Source organism: Aegilops tauschii, chromosome 2, assembly GCF_002575655.3.
Source record: "Aegilops tauschii subsp. strangulata cultivar AL8/78 chromosome 2, Aet v6.0, whole genome shotgun sequence".
NCBI lineage: Eukaryota > Viridiplantae > Streptophyta > Magnoliopsida > Poales > Poaceae > Aegilops > Aegilops tauschii.
The window spans coordinates 587543272-587564737 of NC_053036.3; the positions used below are offsets into that span (position 1 = coordinate 587543272).

Consider the following 21466-nt stretch of genomic DNA (forward strand, 5'->3'; position numbering starts at 1 on the left):
GGCCGCCGCCTGTAAACAATTCCATCGCGGCCAGCGGGAACACCCAGAGAGTATGCAGAGCTATGGGCCTAAGGCCCAACCGTAGAGTTGCAGATGCAGCGTTGTGTTTAGCTTTTGTTATTAGTACCATACCGCTTAGCTGGGTCAAGTAGGGCTAGTTTATAAGTCGCTCCCCGGGCACGGTTAGCACCACACGGCAGGCGTGGTCAGCCCTTCATATTGATGAGTATTTGAATGATCTTGAGTGGAAGAGGAGAAGAAGGAAAGGAAAAAAAGGCCAAGAAAGACGCAAATTGTTTGAACGACCGCACGCAGGCTGGCTTGGCATGGCATGCTTGCTACCAGCCAAACACACCGACATGGTGTGCTCGCCATTTTTTTTTTTCAACATACACCATAAATTTAATCATTTTTCTTCTTCCGATCATGGGATTTTTTTTCTTGGGTACAAAAGAAATGAAGCTGCAGTGCATCATGTTACTGGTCTCTGATCCATGTCCCACTTGCTACTGTACTCATCTCTGACGGCCCAAAAGCTTAGCCTGTGGCATGGACCATATATAGCACTTGCCTCACAAATTAAGCTGCAATTTTGTTACGCCAAATGCTCAGACGGTTGGATTTACTCTCCTGAGCACGCAACAACCAGTTGAGGGCAAGCCGAAGAAATTGCAAACTGGGCTCAGCTCTGAATAATGCGCTCAACGTGACACACAAAACATTCCCTATATACAAAGTGTGTTAATTATCGGAAGTTCCATCAATCATGTCGTAATTTGAACAAATACCCGGAAAGGAAAATGAACCCTTACGGCCATTCACGAGCTGCGGGCTGATGCCGCGGGCCGGCCCACAACTGTGTCTCTCCTGCTGACGACGCGGCCCTTACGCCCCGTTCTCTGAGGCTGAGGTTTGGGCGGCTATTAAGGGTATGAACTCTTGCTCGGCCCCCGGTCCGGATGGCCTTCCAGTGACGTTCTTTCAGACTTTCTGGGAGGTAATAAAACCGGAGGTGATGGCTTTGTTTGAGGAATTCTTTATAGGGGCCATTGACCTCACTAGGCTCAAAGTTACCGGGGCTTCGGATATTCGCCAATTTAGTGTCATCTTCCGGAGAGGGCCCCTATCGCGCATCTTCCGCATCTACCGGAGGTGATTAATGTCATCTTCAGCATCCTCGCAAAGGGGTACGCCATTAGGGTGGCCCCTATTGCTGATAGGATCACGCACCCTGATCAGTCGGCATTTATTCAGGGCCGGTATATCCTTGACGGAGTTTTGGTTTTCCACGAAGCACTCCATGAGGTCCACTCCAGACACCTCAAGGCAGTCTTCCTGAAACTGGATTTCCACAAGGCGTATGACACGGTCAGTTGGTCCTTCCTTAGGGAATGCTTGCTGCGGAAGGGCTTCGACGACAGGTGGGTCGCCCGAGTGATGCAAATGGTATCCTCGGGCCGGACCGTGGTGAACATTAACGGCGAGGTTGGCTCATTCTTCCCCACATTCTGTGGGGTGCGCCAGGGCGATCCCTTCTCACCGTTCCTCTTCAACATGGTTGTCGATGCTCTGGCGGCTATCTTAGATAAAGCCAAGGCTGCGGGCCACATTAAGGGGATAGTCCCGCATCTCGTTGGAGGGAACAAGATCTCCCTCCTCCAACCAGATGACACCATTATCATGGTGGAAGGCTTGGCGACCAACATCATGAACTTGAAGTTCCTTCTACTCTGCTTCCAACAGATGTTTGGCCTCAGGATCAACTTCGATAAGAGTGTGGTTATGGTCTTGGGATACTCCCAAGACGAGCGGCAGAGCATAGCGGATCGGCTTAATTGCCAGCTTGGGTGTTTCCTCACGACTTATCTGGGGATCCCCATTAGTGATTCGAAACTCACGGTGGCAGAGCTTCGCCCCTCGGTTGGGAAGCTTCAACACCGCATCGAGCCTTGGCAGGGCCGATGGCTCTCGAAGGCAGCCCAGACAGTGGTTATTAACTCGTCCCTTGCCAGCCTGCTCCTGTTCATCATGAGCTTCTACAGCCTTCCGGAGACTCTACATCACGAGATTGCCACTGTACAGGGACGCTTCTTCTGGGTCGGCGAGGGAGACAAGCAGAAATACCACTAAATCTCTATACCAGGCCATCGCGCCCTCGCTGGGTCATGAGGCCCTCACTTCCATCTGGGAGATTCGGCTCCACTTGAAGATTAGAATATTAGTGTAGCAGTGGATTCTCGGCTGCCTACCTTCCGGCGTGGAGGTCCTGAAGCGCAACGGCCCAGGGGATGGGCGCTGCCCGCTCTGCGGGCCTGAAGAAGATTCGAACCATATCTTCTTCACCTGCGTGTCCGCGCAGTTTCCTTTGGAGTTGTTTCCACGAAATAGTGGTGGAAGCTGGGACCACCACAACTTCCCCGCCCTCTTCGCGGAACTCCAGGCGTTACCTCCCCCAACCCGCCACATTAGGTGGCTAGTCATCAGGGTGCTAACCTGGACGCTGTGGACTGTTAGGAATAAGCTTGTGATTCAGCGCATTCCTCTTCGACGTGCTACTGACGCTTTGTTCAAATGGTCTTGTTACTTGCAGCTATGGGGGCCGCTTAGCCGCCCCCGGGAGAGAGACGCCATCACCACCATCATCGCCCAGATCCGCTCGATGGCTCTCCGGTTGGCTCCACCGCTTCCCCCACCACCGCCGGAGCCGGATTAGATCTTCTACACCTCACCACCGCCGTTATGTTTGTTGTGTGAGTCTTGCTGCGGTGTTGGGCTTGTTGTGCTGTGCCCACAGCTGAACCTGGGTTTCGTCTGGATGTGTGTGTTTGTCGGACCTGCTTGCGGTGGCTCTCTCTGTGTGTGCGTGTGTGTGGTTGTATGCTTGGAACCTTGTTACTTTGTGCTCGGTGGTGCTTTATTTATAACGGGGCGAAAGCCTTTTTCAATAAAGGAAAATGAAAACGAAGGCGACATCGAGTGTTAAGACAAAAAAGTTAGAATGCTGCAACTGTCTGAAACATATATTACTCTTGCACACACTGCGACTGTGGCACCCCGATAAGCTGAAACGCGATGAGACCAGCAGGGACAAGAAGCAACCAGGCACTCAGCCAGCCGCACGCCACTAGCAAACTGGTCAACGCCCTCTTCTTTAGGTCTGTTGTCTATGAAAACGACCATCATGCAAGTTCAAAACTGAGGGTTGAGAATTGACCGCCTTAGTTGCTTAGTATGCACAAAATTAAATATTTAGTTGAATGTTGACAATCTAGATACTAGTTGGAGTTCTATATGATGTTGGCCTAAAACCCATTTTTGGTGCCCTATTATAGGGTTGCTGTTGGAGATGCTCTATTATTTTTGAGGGGAAATGCCCTAGGGCATACTTTATTAACTTCAGATCACCGTTATTACATCAAATATAATGTCCGGGAGAATCACACTAGGTGGATTACCGTCCCAATTAATTACAAGCTTTGAATCATAAACATGCCTAGCCAAATTTTGTGCAACCCTATTAGCATCTCTAGGGCAGTGTTGGAAGCACACTGCACCTAATCTTGTTACCGGTTGGAAACAATCTGCGGGAATTGCCGTAGCTAGACTCCAAACTTCAGTGACATCATTGCATGCATGAATCAGTTCTAGTGAATCAGACTCCATGAGAACTCCATCACAGCCTATATTTTCAATCATCATCAAGCCCTTCTGCATCGCTAAAGCCTATGTTGTGTTTGCATCATGGACGTTTTCCAGTGGCCAAGAACCACCGGCAACTGGCTCTCCCATGTTGTTGCGAAGAACTGCAGCTGCTGCACCCGATCCATCTTGGAAATAAGATGCATCCACATTCATCTTATAGCTACCAGCTGGTGGTTTTTCCCATGATATTTTCTGTGGCTGCTCGGTACTCTCCGCTGCTGTGAAGTTGGAGATGCTCTAAATATAGTAGGAGGGTTGAGAGCCGTCTAGAAAACATAGGAAGCCTACTTAACAAATCTATTAGGGTGGGGTTTTTCTATTCTGGTTGCTTAAAAGGGTGGATGGGTTTTAGGAAATTGCCCCCGCAAAAACAAGGGTTTTAGGAAATTGGTTAGAGTTGCTCTATCTACCAACTTCAACCTTTATAAGTAGATAGCAAAGAAATTCCCCTGGTAAGTGAAGATCCTTTCTGTCAAAAAGTTCATTTTTACCTTTCTAACTCCTCACCAAGAGGACGAAAACAACTCAGGCAAGTTCAACTTGTCATTGTCATTATGACAACTGTCGACTAGGGAGTACCCGTAGTAACATGATTGTAAGTAAGTTTGCAAAATTGCATACGACGGGCCTTATATTGAAGCTCACCGTACATGGGTGATAGTGGCACAATGATGTTTTTTGAATAGGTTCAATCGCCTCGACGGAACACAACCTAGTCCTATGTTAGCAAGGCGTCGAGAGGGGTCTGGTCGCAAGCCTGAGTCGTATGCAACTCCTCAGCACCCTCTCCAAAGATCCCTTCCTCGATGTCGGTCCGAGTAGTATGCAACTCATCAGACTCAACTCGAGAGCTCCCTGGTCTTTCCCTAGGAGCTCTTGAGCCTTCTCCTTGAATCCCTCAAGAGTGAGTTCAATGAGTTACATGCCCATGCGTGACCTTATATAGGGGATGATGCCTTGACAATTTGAAGCGCTTGAGTGCGCTCAAATTGGTTTCTTGAAGGAAAGATACAGAGGGCTTGAAATCAACGAGTTCAAACAAAGTGTCAGAACATTTGCAGTTGACCAAGGCCATGGACGTTCCAAGCAACTAGCTACATTAATGTTTGACATGAATAAGAACAGTCACAGAAGGGAAACACTTTTTAGGATACAACCAAAGCCCAACAAATGGATGAAAATATTCATATTGGTCTAAAGCCACTACCGGACTGCCCCTCTATGCCGACGGCCGCTGGCCGTCGGCATAGGCACCAATGCCGTCGGCTTAGATCTATGCCGACGGCCCCCGTCGGCATACACACGTCGGCGTAGATCACGTCAGCGTAGATGTGTTAGACCGTCGGCATAGGAAAGCCGTCGGCATAGGTATATATGCCGACGGTCTCCGTACGGCCGTCGGCATATATAAGTTGTCGGCAATGATTTTCAGCTGACGGCAGTCGACGGTGCCGTCAAACGGGCCGACAAATCGCGTGCTACCATGTGGCACAGGTATGGCGACGGCTTCGCCATCGGCATAGATGAAAATCTATGCCGACTGCAAAGCCGTCGGCATACCTGTGCCATGTGGCAGCAGCTGGGAGCTCCTGGCAGCAGAGGTATGCCGACGGCTTTGCCGTCGGCATACCTCTGCCACGTGGCAATCGCTGGGCACTCCTGGGCATAGCTATGCCGACGGCTAGATCTGTGTTTTTTTATTTTTTTCTGTTTTCTTTGTTTCAACTCATTTCGACAGCATTTCAAACCGGAAAATATATATACATAGAAATATGACAGATCATCATCAAGTTCATCATCTAAAGATACTCAAGATCATCATCATTTAAACATACTCAAGTTAAACATCTAAAGATCATCATCGGCGAAACTTCATGAACATAGAGATTTGCAAGACATGGAACATCGTCTTCTAAAGAAACTAACAAGTAGGAACATGAAAGGTATGGCACGACGGCCAGATGCACGAGTATCATCAACGACATCAGGCAAGACCACTGCCGCCAAAACCACCACCGCCAAGACCACCACCGCCAAAACCGGCACCGCCAAGACCACCTCCACCAAAACCGCCACCGCCAAGACCAGCACCACTCTGCCAGATCGGAGTGACAGGGGTCGACGAAGTAGGAGTCGAGCCACCGGTCCCCTACATGTTTGAGAGAAGATTCTAACGGTAAATATGATATGATAGTGTTGAATGAATGAGAACTAGTTTGTCAGTAGTTAGGAAAATGAACTAACCGGACTATCACTGCCTAGTGCCACCCACTCATCGAACGTGGGCACGTGTGGGGGTTCTCCTGCAGGTGGTGGTGGGGGTCCCATTTGTGGTGGATCCGTGCGGTTACTCCAAGACGCCAACATAGCCTTTATGTTAGTTAAACAAGCAAACTAGAAGGTCAGAAGGAATGAAAGTGCAAAAATTTAGCTTGGTTTTAAGAGGGCCAAACTAACCGTCATCATATGACAGTTGTAATCATCGTTTTCCTTCACTCGTTGCAAGTACTCCTGCACCTCGAGATTCCTATGCTCGACAAAGGCCTTATATGCCTACAAAATTTAGGTTGTTTCTAAGTGAGCAATGCTGAAAATAAACTGAGAAAGTTAGAGAGAAAGAAGATAAAGGGAAGTACTTACAGCATGCTGGCGGGCTAAGGGAGGCTGCGAATGCCCCATACTCTCTAACGGGCTCGGGTTGGTAGCCCAAAGCCGTGTGTACGAGACGAAAGGAGTGATAAAGACATTGAAACACGGATACCGGCCATGGGGCTTCCCCTTGATGGCCACCACCGCTGTGTCGTCAATCTGAGACTAGGCGATGTCAGGAACATCCGGATGCAACCTCTGAAACTGCTGAGTGTAAGACTTCAGGTGCTCCCCAGTCTTGTCATAGTACTAGCTTCTCGCCGTCCTTGCGATCACTCCGCTCGCGGGCCAGCTTCCACGACTCAATGTCTGAGAGCGGCCTCTTCAACTTGTCCTCCTGCAACGTCGGCGCAGAAGTTAGCCATACATAAGAACATGAAAGTAAAAAGAAGAACAAAAATGCATCATGCATATAGATATACCTTCATGGCCTTGAAGCCCCAGTGGTTCCTGTTTCCTTGGCCGTGTGTCCCGTCTTTTCCACGGTTAGCACGGGCCTTGCTGCTCTTGGCAGCAAACTCTGCATCCTCGCCGAGCCACCTATCCACCAAACGCGCCCATCCATCATCCTTTCCAAAGCACCAAGGAGGAATAACCTACATAATGGAAGCATGACATGTGAGCACGAAACGATGATATTGACTGCTTATATGTTGGAATGAAAAGTCTCTAATATTACCTTCATGTACTGCTCCCTGTTCAAGGTAAGTCCTTGCTTCCGCGTTTCACTTTTTCTCATCTTTTGATGAAGGTAGGTGTGGTAGAAGTGCGAGACGGCAACCCAGCGCACCTCGTACTGCAACTGACGAGCTTTCTTCTTCGTCGCAGCTAGCAAGACCACGTCAGCTCTGGCCTTGTGCTCATCAAGAACTCTATAGAATTGCTGCAATCATGCATAAAACCAGAAGCAAACAAAGCATGCATTGAGTTATTGGATGATAAACTATGAACGAAACTGAAGACAAGTGATTCTGAAGAGAACTTACCCAAAATTTGGTGATCACGGCCCTAGCGGCCGTCTCGTACTCCGCGTGGCTGCAAGCCTCGTAGTGGGCCCAGCTCGTGGCCAAAACCCGCAGCTGTGGGTCCCTGTCTGGCCTCGGGCAGAATAGGCGCGGCCAAAACTCCTTCAATAGGACAGTGATAAGGCCGTTCGGTTTATGGCCCTGTCCGTGAAGGATCCAGTTCTTGCAAAAGAATCAAAGAATTAGCATGTGTACACTAAGAAAATGTTGGCATGTGTTCAAAAAATGATTGAGAGGCACTTACTCTGTCCCCTTGGGTTCAACGAGCCACTTGTTGGCCTCGATAGAAGGTGGCGTAGGTAGTTCTGCAGTACCACGCAGCCACCCCTTCGGAGCACCCGACGGCAAGTCACCCCACAACTCGAGGTCAACCTCCTCCTCACCCTCCCCTCCACCACCCTCCTCCTCGCCCTCCTCCTCGCACTCCTCCTCCTCGCCCTCCTCCTCCTGAGGAACATACTCCTCCTCCTCAGACTCAGAAGGTGCCTCAGTATAGGAGGGCATCGAAGAAGACCCCCCTATTTCAGACACGGCCCGGAGTTTTTTGACCCCCTGCCTCTCCCCCACCTCCTCCTCCTCTAGGGGCTCCCCCCACCTCCTCCTCCTCTAGGGGCTCTCCCCCACCCCCTCCTCCTCTACGGTCTCCTCCCCCGACCCCTCCACCTCCCTGTGAGGTGTCATCATCGCATAGTCGGGGGGGACCTTGTGGGATCGTCCACTCCGAGTAAGTCCTTTGAATTTACTGAGGAAACTGGCGCCACTGGACTTGCCCATGATTAGCAAACCTGCATTGAGAAGAGAATAAACAATTAGTAAGGATATCAAATAAACAAGCATACATGAAAGAACATTAATAACAGAAGAGCACATTAAGCATACAGAAAAGAACATTAATAACAGAGAACTTACATTTTCTAGAACCCATATGAATCATCACTATTGTAATCTATTTGTCGACCGGTCGCGTCATCACTATCACGCATATCTTCTTCGTTGTCTGACGGAGGTGGAGGCTCTTCCTCATCGTCAGCGTCTTCATTTAACTTTTCAAGCATAATTATGTCTCTTTGATTCACAACTGCCTCACCATCAATCCGTGCGTCGTCATCGTTTGGGTCCAGGTCAACATAACCCAAGTCATCATTGTCCTTGTTTCGTACCATGTCATCATGTTGCTCTTGGAAGAACACTCCCTTGTATGTCATGGGGTTTATGTTGTAGTAATCATCATTTTTCGGGTCCGGTAGCTTACCATGTGGCGACACCTTAAACACAACTTCCCAAACCTTTAGGTACTCTTTCTGGCATGGGTAAGGCAGATAATATACTTGTGTGGCCTGGGTAGCGGCGATAAAGAGATCAGCTTCGGCATAGACGATTGATGGTTTAACTTCAACTAAACCAACAGGAGGCGTATGTCTCAGACCCTTTTTGGGGTCGAACCATCGGCATTTGAACACAGTGAGACTTAGGGGTTCGCGGCCACGTTTGAATGTAAGCTCCTATATTTTTTCTACCCTTCCGTAGTAATCTACTTTATTATCTCCTTCGGTGAAGACTCCGGTATTTATAGTTTTGGGATCAGGCTGACTGTTCTGGTGCTCCTCTGTATGGAAGCGATACCCATTCACATCATACTTTTCGCATGTCATGACCCGACTGTTAAAACCCATGGAAACCCATCTCAATTCTTCATCCATTGATGTGTTCGGATCTTTTCCCTACAAGTTTAATTGAAATTATAGGGTGCATGAGTTTAATTGGAATTGTAGGGTCAATTGGGTAATAGGGAAGTGTGAAAATTTACTTTCTCCATGAACCACGCAACAAATTTTTTCCTTCCATCGTGACCCTTTCGAAGAAGAGCAAGTGCCTCCGGTTCAGTAGGAGGCAACATTCCTGTCCACTCTTCATCAACGAATCGACTAAAATAAGAAAAGCAGTATTAGAACGAGGCAAAGTGAACATAATGAATTGACTACAAGAATGGTGCAAAGGTATTACCTCATCCGTTCATCCTCAACTTCCTTGATGTTGTGCAAGATATAGAGCATGACATCCTCCCACTCATCTTGTGGCATGATATAGGGTGTCGAGCATCCAACCCTGCCACCTTGCCCGCTGAATAGGGGCAGCCTGGGTTTATACTTGGGTTCTTCTATATTGTATCGAGACACCTTATTGTGCAGCGTGGGAACATGGTCCGGATAGTACGCTGTCCTGAGGTCTGCCACCTCCTCTAGGATAACTGCCTCAGCTATGGAAGCTTCAATCTTAGATTTGTTTCCACATTTTTGTCTCAGATGCTTGTTCTGTCTCTCAGGGCCGTACTGCCAACGATTCTGCACAGGGCCCCCCAACAATACCTCGTTCGCGAGGTGCAAAATGAGATGTGTCATCGGAGTAAAGAAGCCTGGCGGGAAGATCTTCTCTAGCTTCATATCAACTCCAGCGCCTTCTTATGCATTTCTTTTATCATCTTAGGACATACTTCTTTAGCACAAAGCATGCGGAAGAAATGGCTTAGCTCTGCCAGCACACGCCAGAAACGCTCGAGAACATAGCCCCAAACCATCACCGGCATAATCCGCTCAATCCATACATGATAGTCATGATTCTTGAGCCCGGTCACTTTGCCCGTTGAAAGATTGACCCCCTTACTTATATTCGACGCATAACCATCAGTGAACTTCACGACGTGTTTCAGCCACTTGAATGCCTCCATCTTATGATCCTTTTTAAGTACGAAGTCAGCATCTGGCTTGAACCAAGATTTTTGACTGCCTATGGGAGGCTGCATGTGTAGACGTGGTCTATCACAAATATTCTGTTGATCGACTCTAGCATTAACATTATCCTTTGTCTTATCAGGAATGTTGAGGATCGTGCGAAAAAGGGACTCTATGACATTCTTTTCGGTGTGCATCACGTCGATGTTGTATGGAAGTTTGAGGTCCTTAAAATAGGGAAGTTGCGTGAAGGGGGTAATGTGAGTCCAGTTGTGCGTCTCACCATATCCTTCAAAACATTTTTTCCATTTGCCTTTTCCTTTGCCCTCGCCCTCGCCCTCGCCCTCGTCATCGCCTTTGGCTTTGGCTTTGCCTTGCCTTTCCCTTCGCCGGCAGGCTTAAGAGCTTTCAGCTGAGCAAGCACATCCGCACCAGAAAAAGTTGGAATCTCGTTTACTTCATGGACAACTTTGCCTTTTGTGAAATTCTTCTTGTCTTCCTATCAGGATGGTCTGGAGGGAGGAACTGTCGATGCAGGTCAAAGGCGACTTACTTGCCACCCTTCTTCAGCCAAATGAAAATCAAGGCCTGCATGCACACTGGGAAGGCATCTTCCCACTTGTACACCATCCGCAGAACAGGGCATAGCCGGGAAAGTCATGCATGCAATACCATAGCCAAACTTTCATCAAGAAAATTTTCTGCAGATGCCGGTCGTATGTCAACCCCGGGAAGTACCAAGAATGGTGCAAATCATCCACCAACGGCTGCATAAACACACTCAAATTCTTCCCCGGATATTCAGGCCCCGGAATTATAAGCGACAGGAACATGGTCTTGTGTTGCATTATGGCGCCGGGGGGAGATTGAGCGGAATAACAAATACGGGCCAACAGCTGTATGGATTAGACGACATACCATATGGATTGAACCCATCACCTGATATACCAATTTTGACATTCCCAGCCTCGGCTGCTTCCTCCGGGTACTCTATATCGAATGACTTTCATGCTTCACCTTCTGATGGATGTACAATTTTTTTTGGATTGTACCTTTTTCCTTCCTTGTGCCACTTCATCATTTTGGCAGACTCCTCGGTGATGAAAAGGCGCTACAGTCTTTTTATAAAATCAAGATACCGAAGAACCTTCACATGGATTTTTAGCTGCTGCTTCTGACCATGCTCATCGACCACCTCAATATACCGAGAGGAACCACACTTCCTACAGTAGTTGTCATTCGCATACTCATGCCTAAAGAAAAGGCAATTCTTTGGACAAACATGTATTTTCTCATAATCCATGGAGAGGGCCTTCATGATTTTCTTTGTAGCATACATGGTTTTCGGCAGTTCATGGCCCTCAGGCAGGCTGTTAGCCCATACTCCCAGAAATGCTTCGAAGCAACCTCGGCTACAGCCATACTCAGCCTTGACCGCCATCAGTTGCGAGATGGCATCCAGCACAGAGAGCTTGGCACCCTCATAAAGAGGTTTCTTTGACGAGGCCAAGATATCCAAGAAGGCCTTTGCGGTTTCCTCCGGCTCCTCCGGTTCATTCGCTGAATGTGATGGAGGTGTCAGCTGTGCAGCAAAGACATCATCTAGTATGTCTCTAACACCATCGTCCTCATAACCAGTGACACGTTGTCGTATCACCTCCTCTCTACCATGGTCCCGCTGGGCAAAGTTTATCGGCATATTAAAGTTGGGTATAAATCCATGCGTGCGAAGGTGCTTAGTCATCTCACTCTTATCTCTGCGCATACGTCTCTTACATTTGGCACACGGGCATTCTGGCACAATCCTCATTGGACTACGGAATATCTCTTTCAAAAACACATCAGTTTTCTCGACCCACTCTGTTGTTACTTGATTCCGATGGAAAAACCCACTATACATCCATTGATTATCTCCCCTCTCTGCTTTATTGGAAGCCACACAACAAAATTAAAGATTCATTTAAACTACTCACATCAATATTTTATTTTTTATAGGGTTGACGAGAAACAACATTTAATCCACCAACATCTCTAATAGGTAAAGATGGGTCCTAATCCCACCCGAGAATGTGTAGATTGAGTACGTTGTCCATGCTCTACCCCATTCCGAGACAAAATTTGGGCAGCACCTCCCCGCTGTTCTCCAAATACACGTCTCGGAAAAATGCCGAGAGAATGTGCATTAGGAGAACAACAGGGAACGGGGTAGAGCATGAACAACGTACCCAATCTACACATCCTCGGGCTGTCCGTGGAAAGCGCTGGACAATCCGAAAGAGCTGCGGTGATAAATATGCAATTGAATGCATATTTATCGATGCAACCCTTTCGGACGGGGGACGCCTAGGTTACGCGACTTGATGTGAAAATTTAATCTACTGACATGGAAAAAAGTGGACGAGGTCATGGAATTGTGCTCACCCTCCGATGTAGAGGATGTAGTCGATCAAAGGAGGGACGATCGTGGACCAACACCTCCAACGTCGACGATCACTCCACGAAGATGGAACACCACAAATCTTGTTAATTCCACCGAGTGATAAAAATTTAGGTCATCTCACCTCACATTAAGCATTGACACTTTTAACTATGAAAAAAAAATCATGTTTCGTCAAGTGTCAATTTTTGTCCTTCAATTTTTTAGCAAGATCATCATGATTAAATAACCACTCATCATATCCCAATTTTTGAGCACATCTCACATAGCTACTTAACGTTAAGCATTGACACTTAAAACTATGAAAGAAAATCATATTTCGTCAAGTGTCAAATTTTGTCCGGTTCAATTTTTTCAACAAGATCATCATGATAAAAATAACCACTCATCTTATACCAATTTTGGAGCACATCTCAAATGACAAGATCATCATGATAAAAATAATGCAACCTAACAACCTAACATCCAACATTCACCTATCTATCAACCTAACAACCTAGCATCCAAAATCTAACCTAACAATCTAACATCCAACATCCATCCATGCATCCATTCATCCATCCAACAGTAGCAAAAAAATGCAAAAAATGATAAAAATATTTGGTAGCTCACCGAGAGGGGCGTGGCAGGGGGCGGCGGTGGAGGAGCTGGTGAGGCAGGGGCGGCCGGGGACGGGAGGGTCGGGGCCGGCCGAAGAAGTAGGGGCACCTGCCGCCGCTACCAGCAGGGCTGGTCGGGCAGGGACGCGGGCCGGCAGGAGCCTCGGCCGGCGCGCGTTCGGGAAGAGGTAGGGGCGGCGGTGGGGTCGGGAGGAGGTCGGGGCGACGGCAGGTGGAGACAGCGGTGACGCGGGTGTGGAGGCGGGGGCGGAAGGGGTTGGGGTGGAGTGGGAGGGCGGCGGCAGGGGGTGGGGCGTAGTGCGGCGTCGGCGGCAGGGGGTGTGGTGGAGTGGGAGGGCGGCGGCAGGGGGCGGGCAGAGTGCGGCAGGGGCGAGGGGGCGGGGTGGAGTGGGCGGCGGCAAGGGGCAGGGCCGAATGCGGCGGCGGCGGCGCGGGTCGGGGTGGGGGGCGGGATCGGGGTCGGGGAGGAGATGAGGAATGAGTGGAGGGGGGCACCCCGCGGATGGATAAGGCGGTGTATGCCGACGGCTAAGCCGTCGGCATAGGTGACGACACCACATGGCACCTATGCCGACGGCTTAGCCGTAGGCATACATTTTTTCAATTTTTTTAGCAACAAATTTAAAATTTTAAAATAAATCTACTACTATTTTTTTAAATCAAATAGCCTAACCCAGCACAAGACCCTACCCAAGGCTGCCGACACGGCCATTTCCCCCCTCCGGTGTGGTCCAGGGCCATCGGGGGCTAGCTATCCCTTCACGACTCCTGGTTTTCTCGCGCTCCGAGTCTTCAATAATATTCACACTGCACCGTTACCGCACACGTCCGGGGCAAACCCATTGCAAAAAACCCTCCGTGTAGCCCCGCGCGTCCGTTTACCCCCTCCAAGTGCCGGGGGTGGCGCCGTCCGTGAGGGGGGGCCACACCCCGGAGACGTGTGCCGCCTCTTTAGACATACCACCACACCGCCTGGCATGTACGAAGGCCCGATGCGACGCTCCGGTGGCATTGCTACCCCCCAGGGCCCCCGTCTCGCCTAACCCTGGAGCGGTTGACCACGAGATCTAGCCCTTTGACTTTCCACGGACGTGCTTTGACCAGCGGACCTCTCCACCCGGTTGTGTTAGGTCAGCCCATAGGAACACCTAGTAGCAACATCCGGGCCAAACCCACAGCTACATCACCTCCGTGTAGACCCGACGCGTCCGTTTCCCCCCTCCACGTGCCGCCGGCGGCGCCGTCCGTGAGGGGGGACACACCCCGGAGACGGGTACCGCCTCTTCAGACATGCCACCACACCTCCCTGCATGTATGAGGGCCCCGTGCGACACTTCGGTGGCAATGCTACCCCCAGGGCCCTGGTCCCGCCTAACCCTGGAGTGGTTGACCACGAGATCTAGCCCTTTGACTTCCCACGGACGTGCTTTGACCAGCGGACCTCTCCACCCAGTTGTGTTAGGTTAGCCCAGAGGGACACCTGGGAGCAACATCCGGGCCAAACCCACAGCTAAATCACCTACGTGTAGACCCGACGCGTTTGTTTCCCCCTCCAAGTGCGGTCCGTGAGGGGAGTCACACCCCGGAGATGCGTGCCGCCTCTTCAGACATGCCACAACACCACCCGCATGTATGAGGGTCTGGTGCGACGCTCCGGTGGCATTGCTACCCCCCGGGCCCCCGTCCCACCTAACTCTGGAGCGGTTAACCACGAGATCTAACCCTTTGACTTTCCACGGACGTGCTTTGACCAGGTACCCTCTCCACCCGGTTGTGTTAGGTCAGCCCATAGGAACACCTGGGAGCAACATCCGGGCCAAACCCATAGCTACATCACCTCCGTGTAGACCCGACGCATCCGTTTCCCGCCTCCAAGTGCGGGCGGCGGCGCCGTCCATGAGGGGGGCCACACCCCGGGGACGCGTGCCGCCTCTTCAGACATGCCACAACACCACCCCGCATGTATGAGGGCCCAGTGCGACGCTCCGGTGGCATTGCTACCCCCCGGGCCCCCGTCCCGCCTTACCCTGGAGCGGTTGACCACGAGATCTAGCCCTTTGACTTTCCACGGACGTGCTTTGACCAGGTAGCCTCTCCACCCGGTTGTGTTAGGTCAGCCCATAGGAACACCTGGGAGTAACATCCGGGCCAAACCCACAGCTACACATCACCTCCGTGTAGACCCGACGCGTCCGTTTCCCCCTCCAAGTGCCGGCGGCGATGCCATCCGTGAGGGGGGCCACACCCCGGAGACGCGTGCTACCTCTTCAGACATGCCACCACACCACCCCGCATGTATAAGGGCCCGGTGCGACGCTACGGTGGCATGGCTACCCCCCGGCCCCCTGTCCCGCCTAACCCCTGGAGCGGTTGACCACGAGATCTAGCCCTTTGACTTCTAACGGATGGGCTTTGACCAGTGGACCTCTCCACCCGGTTGTGTTAGGTCAGCCTAGAGGGACACCTGGGAGCAACATCCGGGCCAACTCCAGAGCTACATCACCTCTGTGTAGATCCGACGCGTCCGTTTCCCCCTCCAGGTGCCAGCGGCGGCGCCGTCCGTGAGGGGGGTCACACCCCGGAGACGCGTGCCGCCTCTTCAGACATGCCACAACACCACTCCACATGTATGAAGGCCCGGTGCGACGCTCCGGTGGCATTGCTACCCCCGGGCCCCCTTCCCGCCTTACCCTGGAGCGGTTGACCACGAGATCTAGCCCTTTGACTTCCCACGGACGTGCTTTGACCAAGTACCCTCTCCACCCGGTTGTGTTAGGTCAACCCATAGGAACACCTGGCAGCAACATCCGGGCCAAACCAACAGCAAGATCCCGTCCGTGTAGACCCGACGCGGCCGTTTCCCCCCTCCACGTGCTGGCGGCGGCGCCGTCCGTGAGGGGGCCACACCCCGGAGACGTGTGCCGCCTCTTCAGACATGCCACAACACCTCCCCGCATGTATGAGGGCCCGGTGCGACGCTCCGGTGGGATTGCTACCCCCAGGGCCCCCGTCTCGCCTAACCCTGGAGCGGTTGACCACGAGATCTAGCCCTTTGACTTTTCACGGACGGGTTTTGACCAGTGGACCTCTCCACCCGGTTGTGTTAGGTCAGCCTATAAGAACACTTTGGAGCAACATCTGGGCCAAACCCACAGCAAGATCCCGTCCGTGTAGACCCGATGCGGTTGTTTCCCCCCTCCAGGTGCCGGCGGCGGCGCCATCCGTGAGGGGGCCACACCCCGGAGATGCGTGCCGCCTCTTCAGACATGCCACCACACCAACTGGTTGTGGTAGGTCATCCCATATATAGAAACACTTGGGAGCAACGTCCCCTCCGTATAGACTCGATGCGGCTGTTTCCCCCTCCAGGTGTCGGCCGGCGTCGACGCCGTCCGTGAGGGGGGGTCATCACACCCCTTCGTATAGAATCGAAAAATGTATGTATGCTTATATATATTAACAGATGCTACATGTAAGTTAGTCAAATAATAATACGTAAAAAAACATAAAAATATAGCTATGCAAAAAAAAATAGGTATGCCGACGGCAAAGCCGTTGGCATAGCTGCGGCCAGGGCAGATGGACGGCGCGGTGCGGATCGATGACGTGTCATCTATGCCGACAGCATAGGCCTTGGTCGGTGCACTTTGGATCGATGACATGGCATTCGTATCTATGCCGACGGCCGGCCGTCCCCGCCGTCGGCATAGATCCAACGCCATTAGCCGCCCGTCACACGCGTGGTCGCCGCGCCCGCAGCTATGCCGACGGCCAATATATGCCGACGGCAGCTGCAGGCGTAGACCTGGCTATGCCGACGGCCGTTCTTTGCCGACGGGGGCTGTCGGCGTATACTGGGATAGCCCGACGGCCGTTGTACGCCGACGGCCTGGGGCCAGCTGTCAGCATAGTCTGGAATAGGCCGACGGTGGCCGTCGGCATACTTTTGGCCGTCGGCATCGAGCCCTATTCCGGTAGTGAGCAAAGGTTGTAGGTAACTAATCATCAATACCCTATTCCGCTAAGTAAATGTAGAGGAAACTCAGTAATGTCACGTGTACAGATGATGCTATTTTGTGGACACCATATTTGAAAGCGTCTATTGCAAAACTTAGAAGACCCTAAATTATCAAAAAATTAAAACTTGTAAGGCCTCGAAATTCCCATCAATACCTTTTTTTTTTAAATATAAGTAGAGTTTTCTAGAGACAAGGCGCCATTCGCCTCTTCCCAGTTGACGGTTGGCTGCAGCCTGCAGTAAGCAGCCACGCCAACGTTTACGCGAGATTGACTTCAGTAGACGGTTCTAGTAACATGGCGCCGTTCGCCTCTTCCGCGGAATGCCAACTCTTGGGCTGCTCGAGGACTGAGTCCTTGTTAGCATGGAGAGAACTGCGGACATGGCAGGCCTATCACCTGGAGATTGCTGCACGCAGAGAAGGCCAATCTGGATGCACCTGCGCAGCTCAGACAAGAGCTCGGGAGCCGAGCGATGCCGCGCTGGCGCCACCGCCGCGTCCAGAAGATCCATGACCCTGTGCTCATCCCACAGTTTCCAGACCTGCAAATGTCAACCAGCCCGATTGTGAAAAACAGTTAGCACACGATGTTTACCTGAACGATTTCATCTCCTAGATAGAAGCGGCGGAGACAGGCCCCAGGCAGCCCGGGCGGCTGCATGGGATGTGAGACCATTTTCCTTCGTTAACTGTAGCGAACAGTGTGTATACAGTCTACAGTGCTTGAAGACTGCCTGGGACGGCCTGGGTCCTTGCCCCAGCCTGGCGCCGCCACAGGACAACTCAACAAGACTAGTGCTGTACTGGTGCAGTGTAGTTACCTGCAAAATGAGGCTCGGTACAACACTGTTTTTGCGGCCACTGATTATCTCAAGCAGTACGACGCCGAAGCTGAACACGTCACACTTGAGTGTCATGTCCCCGTCCTTGGCGTACTCCGGCGCGGCGTATCCCGGCAAATTTGACAAATTTGACCTATAGTTGAAATCAAATCACAGAATAAACTGTCCGTGAAACTATTTCACGCGGCTGACCCTTGGCGCCTAACTCTCAGGCGCTGCACTAGTACAACGCCCAGGAGCTAGGCGCTGCACTAGTGCAACGCCCAGGAGCCAGGCGCTACACTGTGTAGTGTGGCGCCTAGCTCTCAGGCGCTGCAAGCTGACTTGGACACATATGGGTGCGACGCTGGCCGTGTAGCGCCTATCTGTGAGGCGTTACACAGTAGGGTGTGGCACCGGCGTGGCGAGCGCTACACAAAAGGGTCAGATGAGTGAAATAGTTTCGCAACCAGTTCATTCTGTGAACTGATTTCGTCCCGAGGTCAAAATTGTCAAATTTGCCGCGTATCCCCTACACAGAAAATTAGTCATATGAGCAATTGTGTTCTAGTCAATGTTCATATCACGGGGGGTGAAATAGACTGGGCGTGTCAGGTTATCTCACGGCGTAACCACTACTGTTTGTGTTCCGGTCTGATCGTCACGGAACAGCTTCGCGGTGCCAAAATCTGCTATCTTAGGCATCCATTGGTGGTCCAGCAGCACGTTGGACGGCTTGAGGTCCCTGTGAACTACATTCTCGCCTGATCTGTCGTGAAGGTACCCGACACCCTGGGCAATGCCACGAATTATCTCCAACCTCTTTTACCCAATTCAGTGAAGCACGAGCGCTGGGCGTGCCTGCCAGTTTCACAATTTGCAAACAAATAGTTCAGTTTATGGTTATCAAATCATCATATGTTTGTATTTCTACCAAATTTACTTAGCACGAAATACGTACCAAAGATGTACAGGTTCAGGCTCCTGTTCTTTATATACTCGTAAACGAGTATCCGCTCATTGCCGTCGCTGCAGTAAGCGAGGAGACGGACAAGGTTGTCGTGTCGGAGCTCCGACACCAGCTCCACTTCTCTTGTGAAATCACTCAGGAGTCTGCCGGGTAGAGAAGACAGCTTGACCCTCTTGACGGCGACCTTTCTCCCGGGCAAGCTTTCCACGAAAGGGTGATCACTCGGTAGATTTCCCTGAAAATCGTACAACAGGAGATGAACATTTCACAATGAATACTTCAGGGTTCAGGCACTCAATAATTGTCTCATATGTGTGCCACCGCCCAATATATAAGATGAAAAATTGTTGCTTTGTGACCTCATAGACGATGCCGAAGGCGCCTTCACCGATCACATTCCTCTTGGAGAAATTTCTTGTTGCCGTCACAATGGTGGCCAGATCAATGGGGTCGACAGCCATAGCACTTAGAGGTTCTGTTGTTTCCATACCGACCGAATCGTTATTATGAACTACCATTCCGTCATGCACCAATCTGCTTCTCATGTTCATCCAAATCATGAAGGCCACAGAGAGAAAGATGACCACGACTGCTGCACAGGCGATACATATGACTGCGATAACTGCCACACTAATCTTCTTGATCTTTATGTCTTCAACTAAATGAGATTGTGAAAAAATGAAAATTGGAAGACATTTCTGTGAAACAGATAACTATTTAGCAATGTTCAAAATATTGGACAATGGATATCAAGCAACAATATGTAATTGTATAAATCGACAGAAAATGGTCGCACTTTATGGGGTCACAATTTTACTTGGTACTTACGATGCCTTTCTAACACTTCGAAAATTTATAACAGAAAATACATAATAATAAAATAACCCACTTTTGTCTTTATTATTTATGCGATTAACTTAAAATAACAGTTTTAAGTTACGATTTTAAATTGTGATTTTAAATATATTTTTCGTAAAAATTTCCTTTTTAACTTTTGACTTTATTATTTTTGTTAACTTAAATATTTAGAATTTTAGTAATATTCCTTAAGAATGTATTCTGATTTTTTTTATTTGAACAAAGAATGAAGAAAAATCTTTCCTAGCATCAGATTTTTTTTAGGGAATCCTAGCATCATATATCGAGGTCGATGTAGAGATGAGAAACTAAGGGCATGAGCGATAATATTTGATTGTATGAAAATGAATACGGGGCTTAATTAGGCCTTTCTGGCCCGTCAGCTGTAAGCACTTCCAGCTCTATGGCCTAACGTTGCCTAAAAAAAATAGCTCTATGGCCCAACGTGTAGCGCCCGGCTGGAGCCGCCGTGACGCAGATGTAGAGTTCTGTTCTTTTGTATTAGTACCATACTGCTTAGCTTGATTAAGTCGGGCTAATTTATAAGCCGCTCCCCGGGCATGTCTAGCATCACATGACATGTGTGGTCAACTATCTTAAGTTAAGTTATGACAAGTATTTGTGGAAGAAGAAGATGAAAAAGAACCGTAAGAAGAAAACGGAAAAGAAAACAAAATGACGTTTGCACAACGACATGGTGGGATTGCATTTTTCTCTCTCAATGTAATCCTTTTTTTTTTGGACGGCCGAGCAGACCCCGCGTAGCCGACCCGTCGCCCCGCAAGCCGAAAACCCCCGACAAAAGAAGTTGATAGCGATTCCAACAATTGAGTTCAAATTCGAAAAATAAAACATAGTTCGCGCGCAAATAAAAGCATAGTTTTGTACGACAAACGCAAAAGGACTTCATGCAAAAGCGACGACCACGTCCATCATCATCTTGGTCGCTTTTCACCCGTCGTCATGATCTTCACTCCACACCACCTCCATCGATGCCATTGCCGCCCTCGAATCCATCGCCGGCACTTGTTCCAACTCCAGCATCAAAAGCATCACCGGACGCACTAACTGCATCAGCGGCACTGGTTCCAAATCCCGATGAGAAAACATCACCGGCACTGAAACACGCACCGGCCGCCGCTAGCATCCTCCTCTTCAAGATGTTTCTCCTTGCCATATCATGCCATTCTTTGGTGATGTCGTCCATGTCATCGCGGTTCAGTGTCATGATCCTCTCCTCTTCGGCAAGAAGCTTGGACATGGCTTTGTTCTCAGCGGCACGTGCTCTTCTCTCCTCAATGGCCGCCTTGCGCAACCCCTCGTCCTTGAAGAATTGCCACTTCTCTTGCTTCTCGCATGCCTTCTTCTCAGCCAACTCTTTCTTTGTCTCCAATGTCTTCGCTAACATCAACTCATTTGATTGCACCATGGCATCTATCTTGTCCCGCAAGCTCGATGCCTCGTGTTTCCTCTTGATCTTCTCCTTTGTCTTCTTGTCACCATCGAGCTTGTTCAAGTTTCTTGGGCCATCATCGTCTTCATTTTCATCCATGTTCGTAAGTGAACCTCTCTTCGGTGGGGATTCTCTGTCAATCAACTTCCACTTGTCACACTCTTTGAGCATGTCCCAACAATG

The 21466-nt window shown here is 50.1% G+C and overlaps 1 protein-coding gene across 1 annotated transcript; it reads right to left on the reverse strand.

Moving 5' to 3' along the window:
• Positions 1 to 16883: 16883 nt before the first annotated feature.
• On the reverse strand, positions 16884 to 19433 carry LOC109745024 (cysteine-rich receptor-like protein kinase 44). The gene is made up of 8 exons (XM_073507439.1): positions 19332 to 19433; positions 18964 to 19207; positions 18832 to 18863; positions 18628 to 18794; positions 18003 to 18156; positions 17777 to 17836; positions 17579 to 17723; positions 16884 to 17128 (listed from the first exon to the last, which is right to left on the reverse strand). The coding sequence occupies exons 1-8, from the start codon at positions 19431 to 19433 to the stop codon at positions 16884 to 16886; spliced, it is 1149 nt and encodes a 382-aa protein (XP_073363540.1).
• Positions 19434 to 21466: the final 2033 nt, after the last annotated feature.

Bases quoted from the DNA above. Each gene is read 5' to 3' on its own strand.
- LOC109745024 (XM_073507439.1), bottom strand. From the start codon at position 19,433: ATGGCTGTCGACCCCATTGATCTGGCCACCATTGTGACGGCAACAAGA. The intron at 19,208-19,331 runs GTCACAAAGCAA...TACGATTTTCAG, and splicing joins CCTTCGGCATCGTCTATGAG to GGAAATCTACCGAGTGATCA. The intron at 18,864-18,963 runs GTACGTATTTCG...TGAAACTGGCAG, and splicing joins CCTGAACCTGTACATCTTTG to GCACGCCCAGCGCTCGTGCT.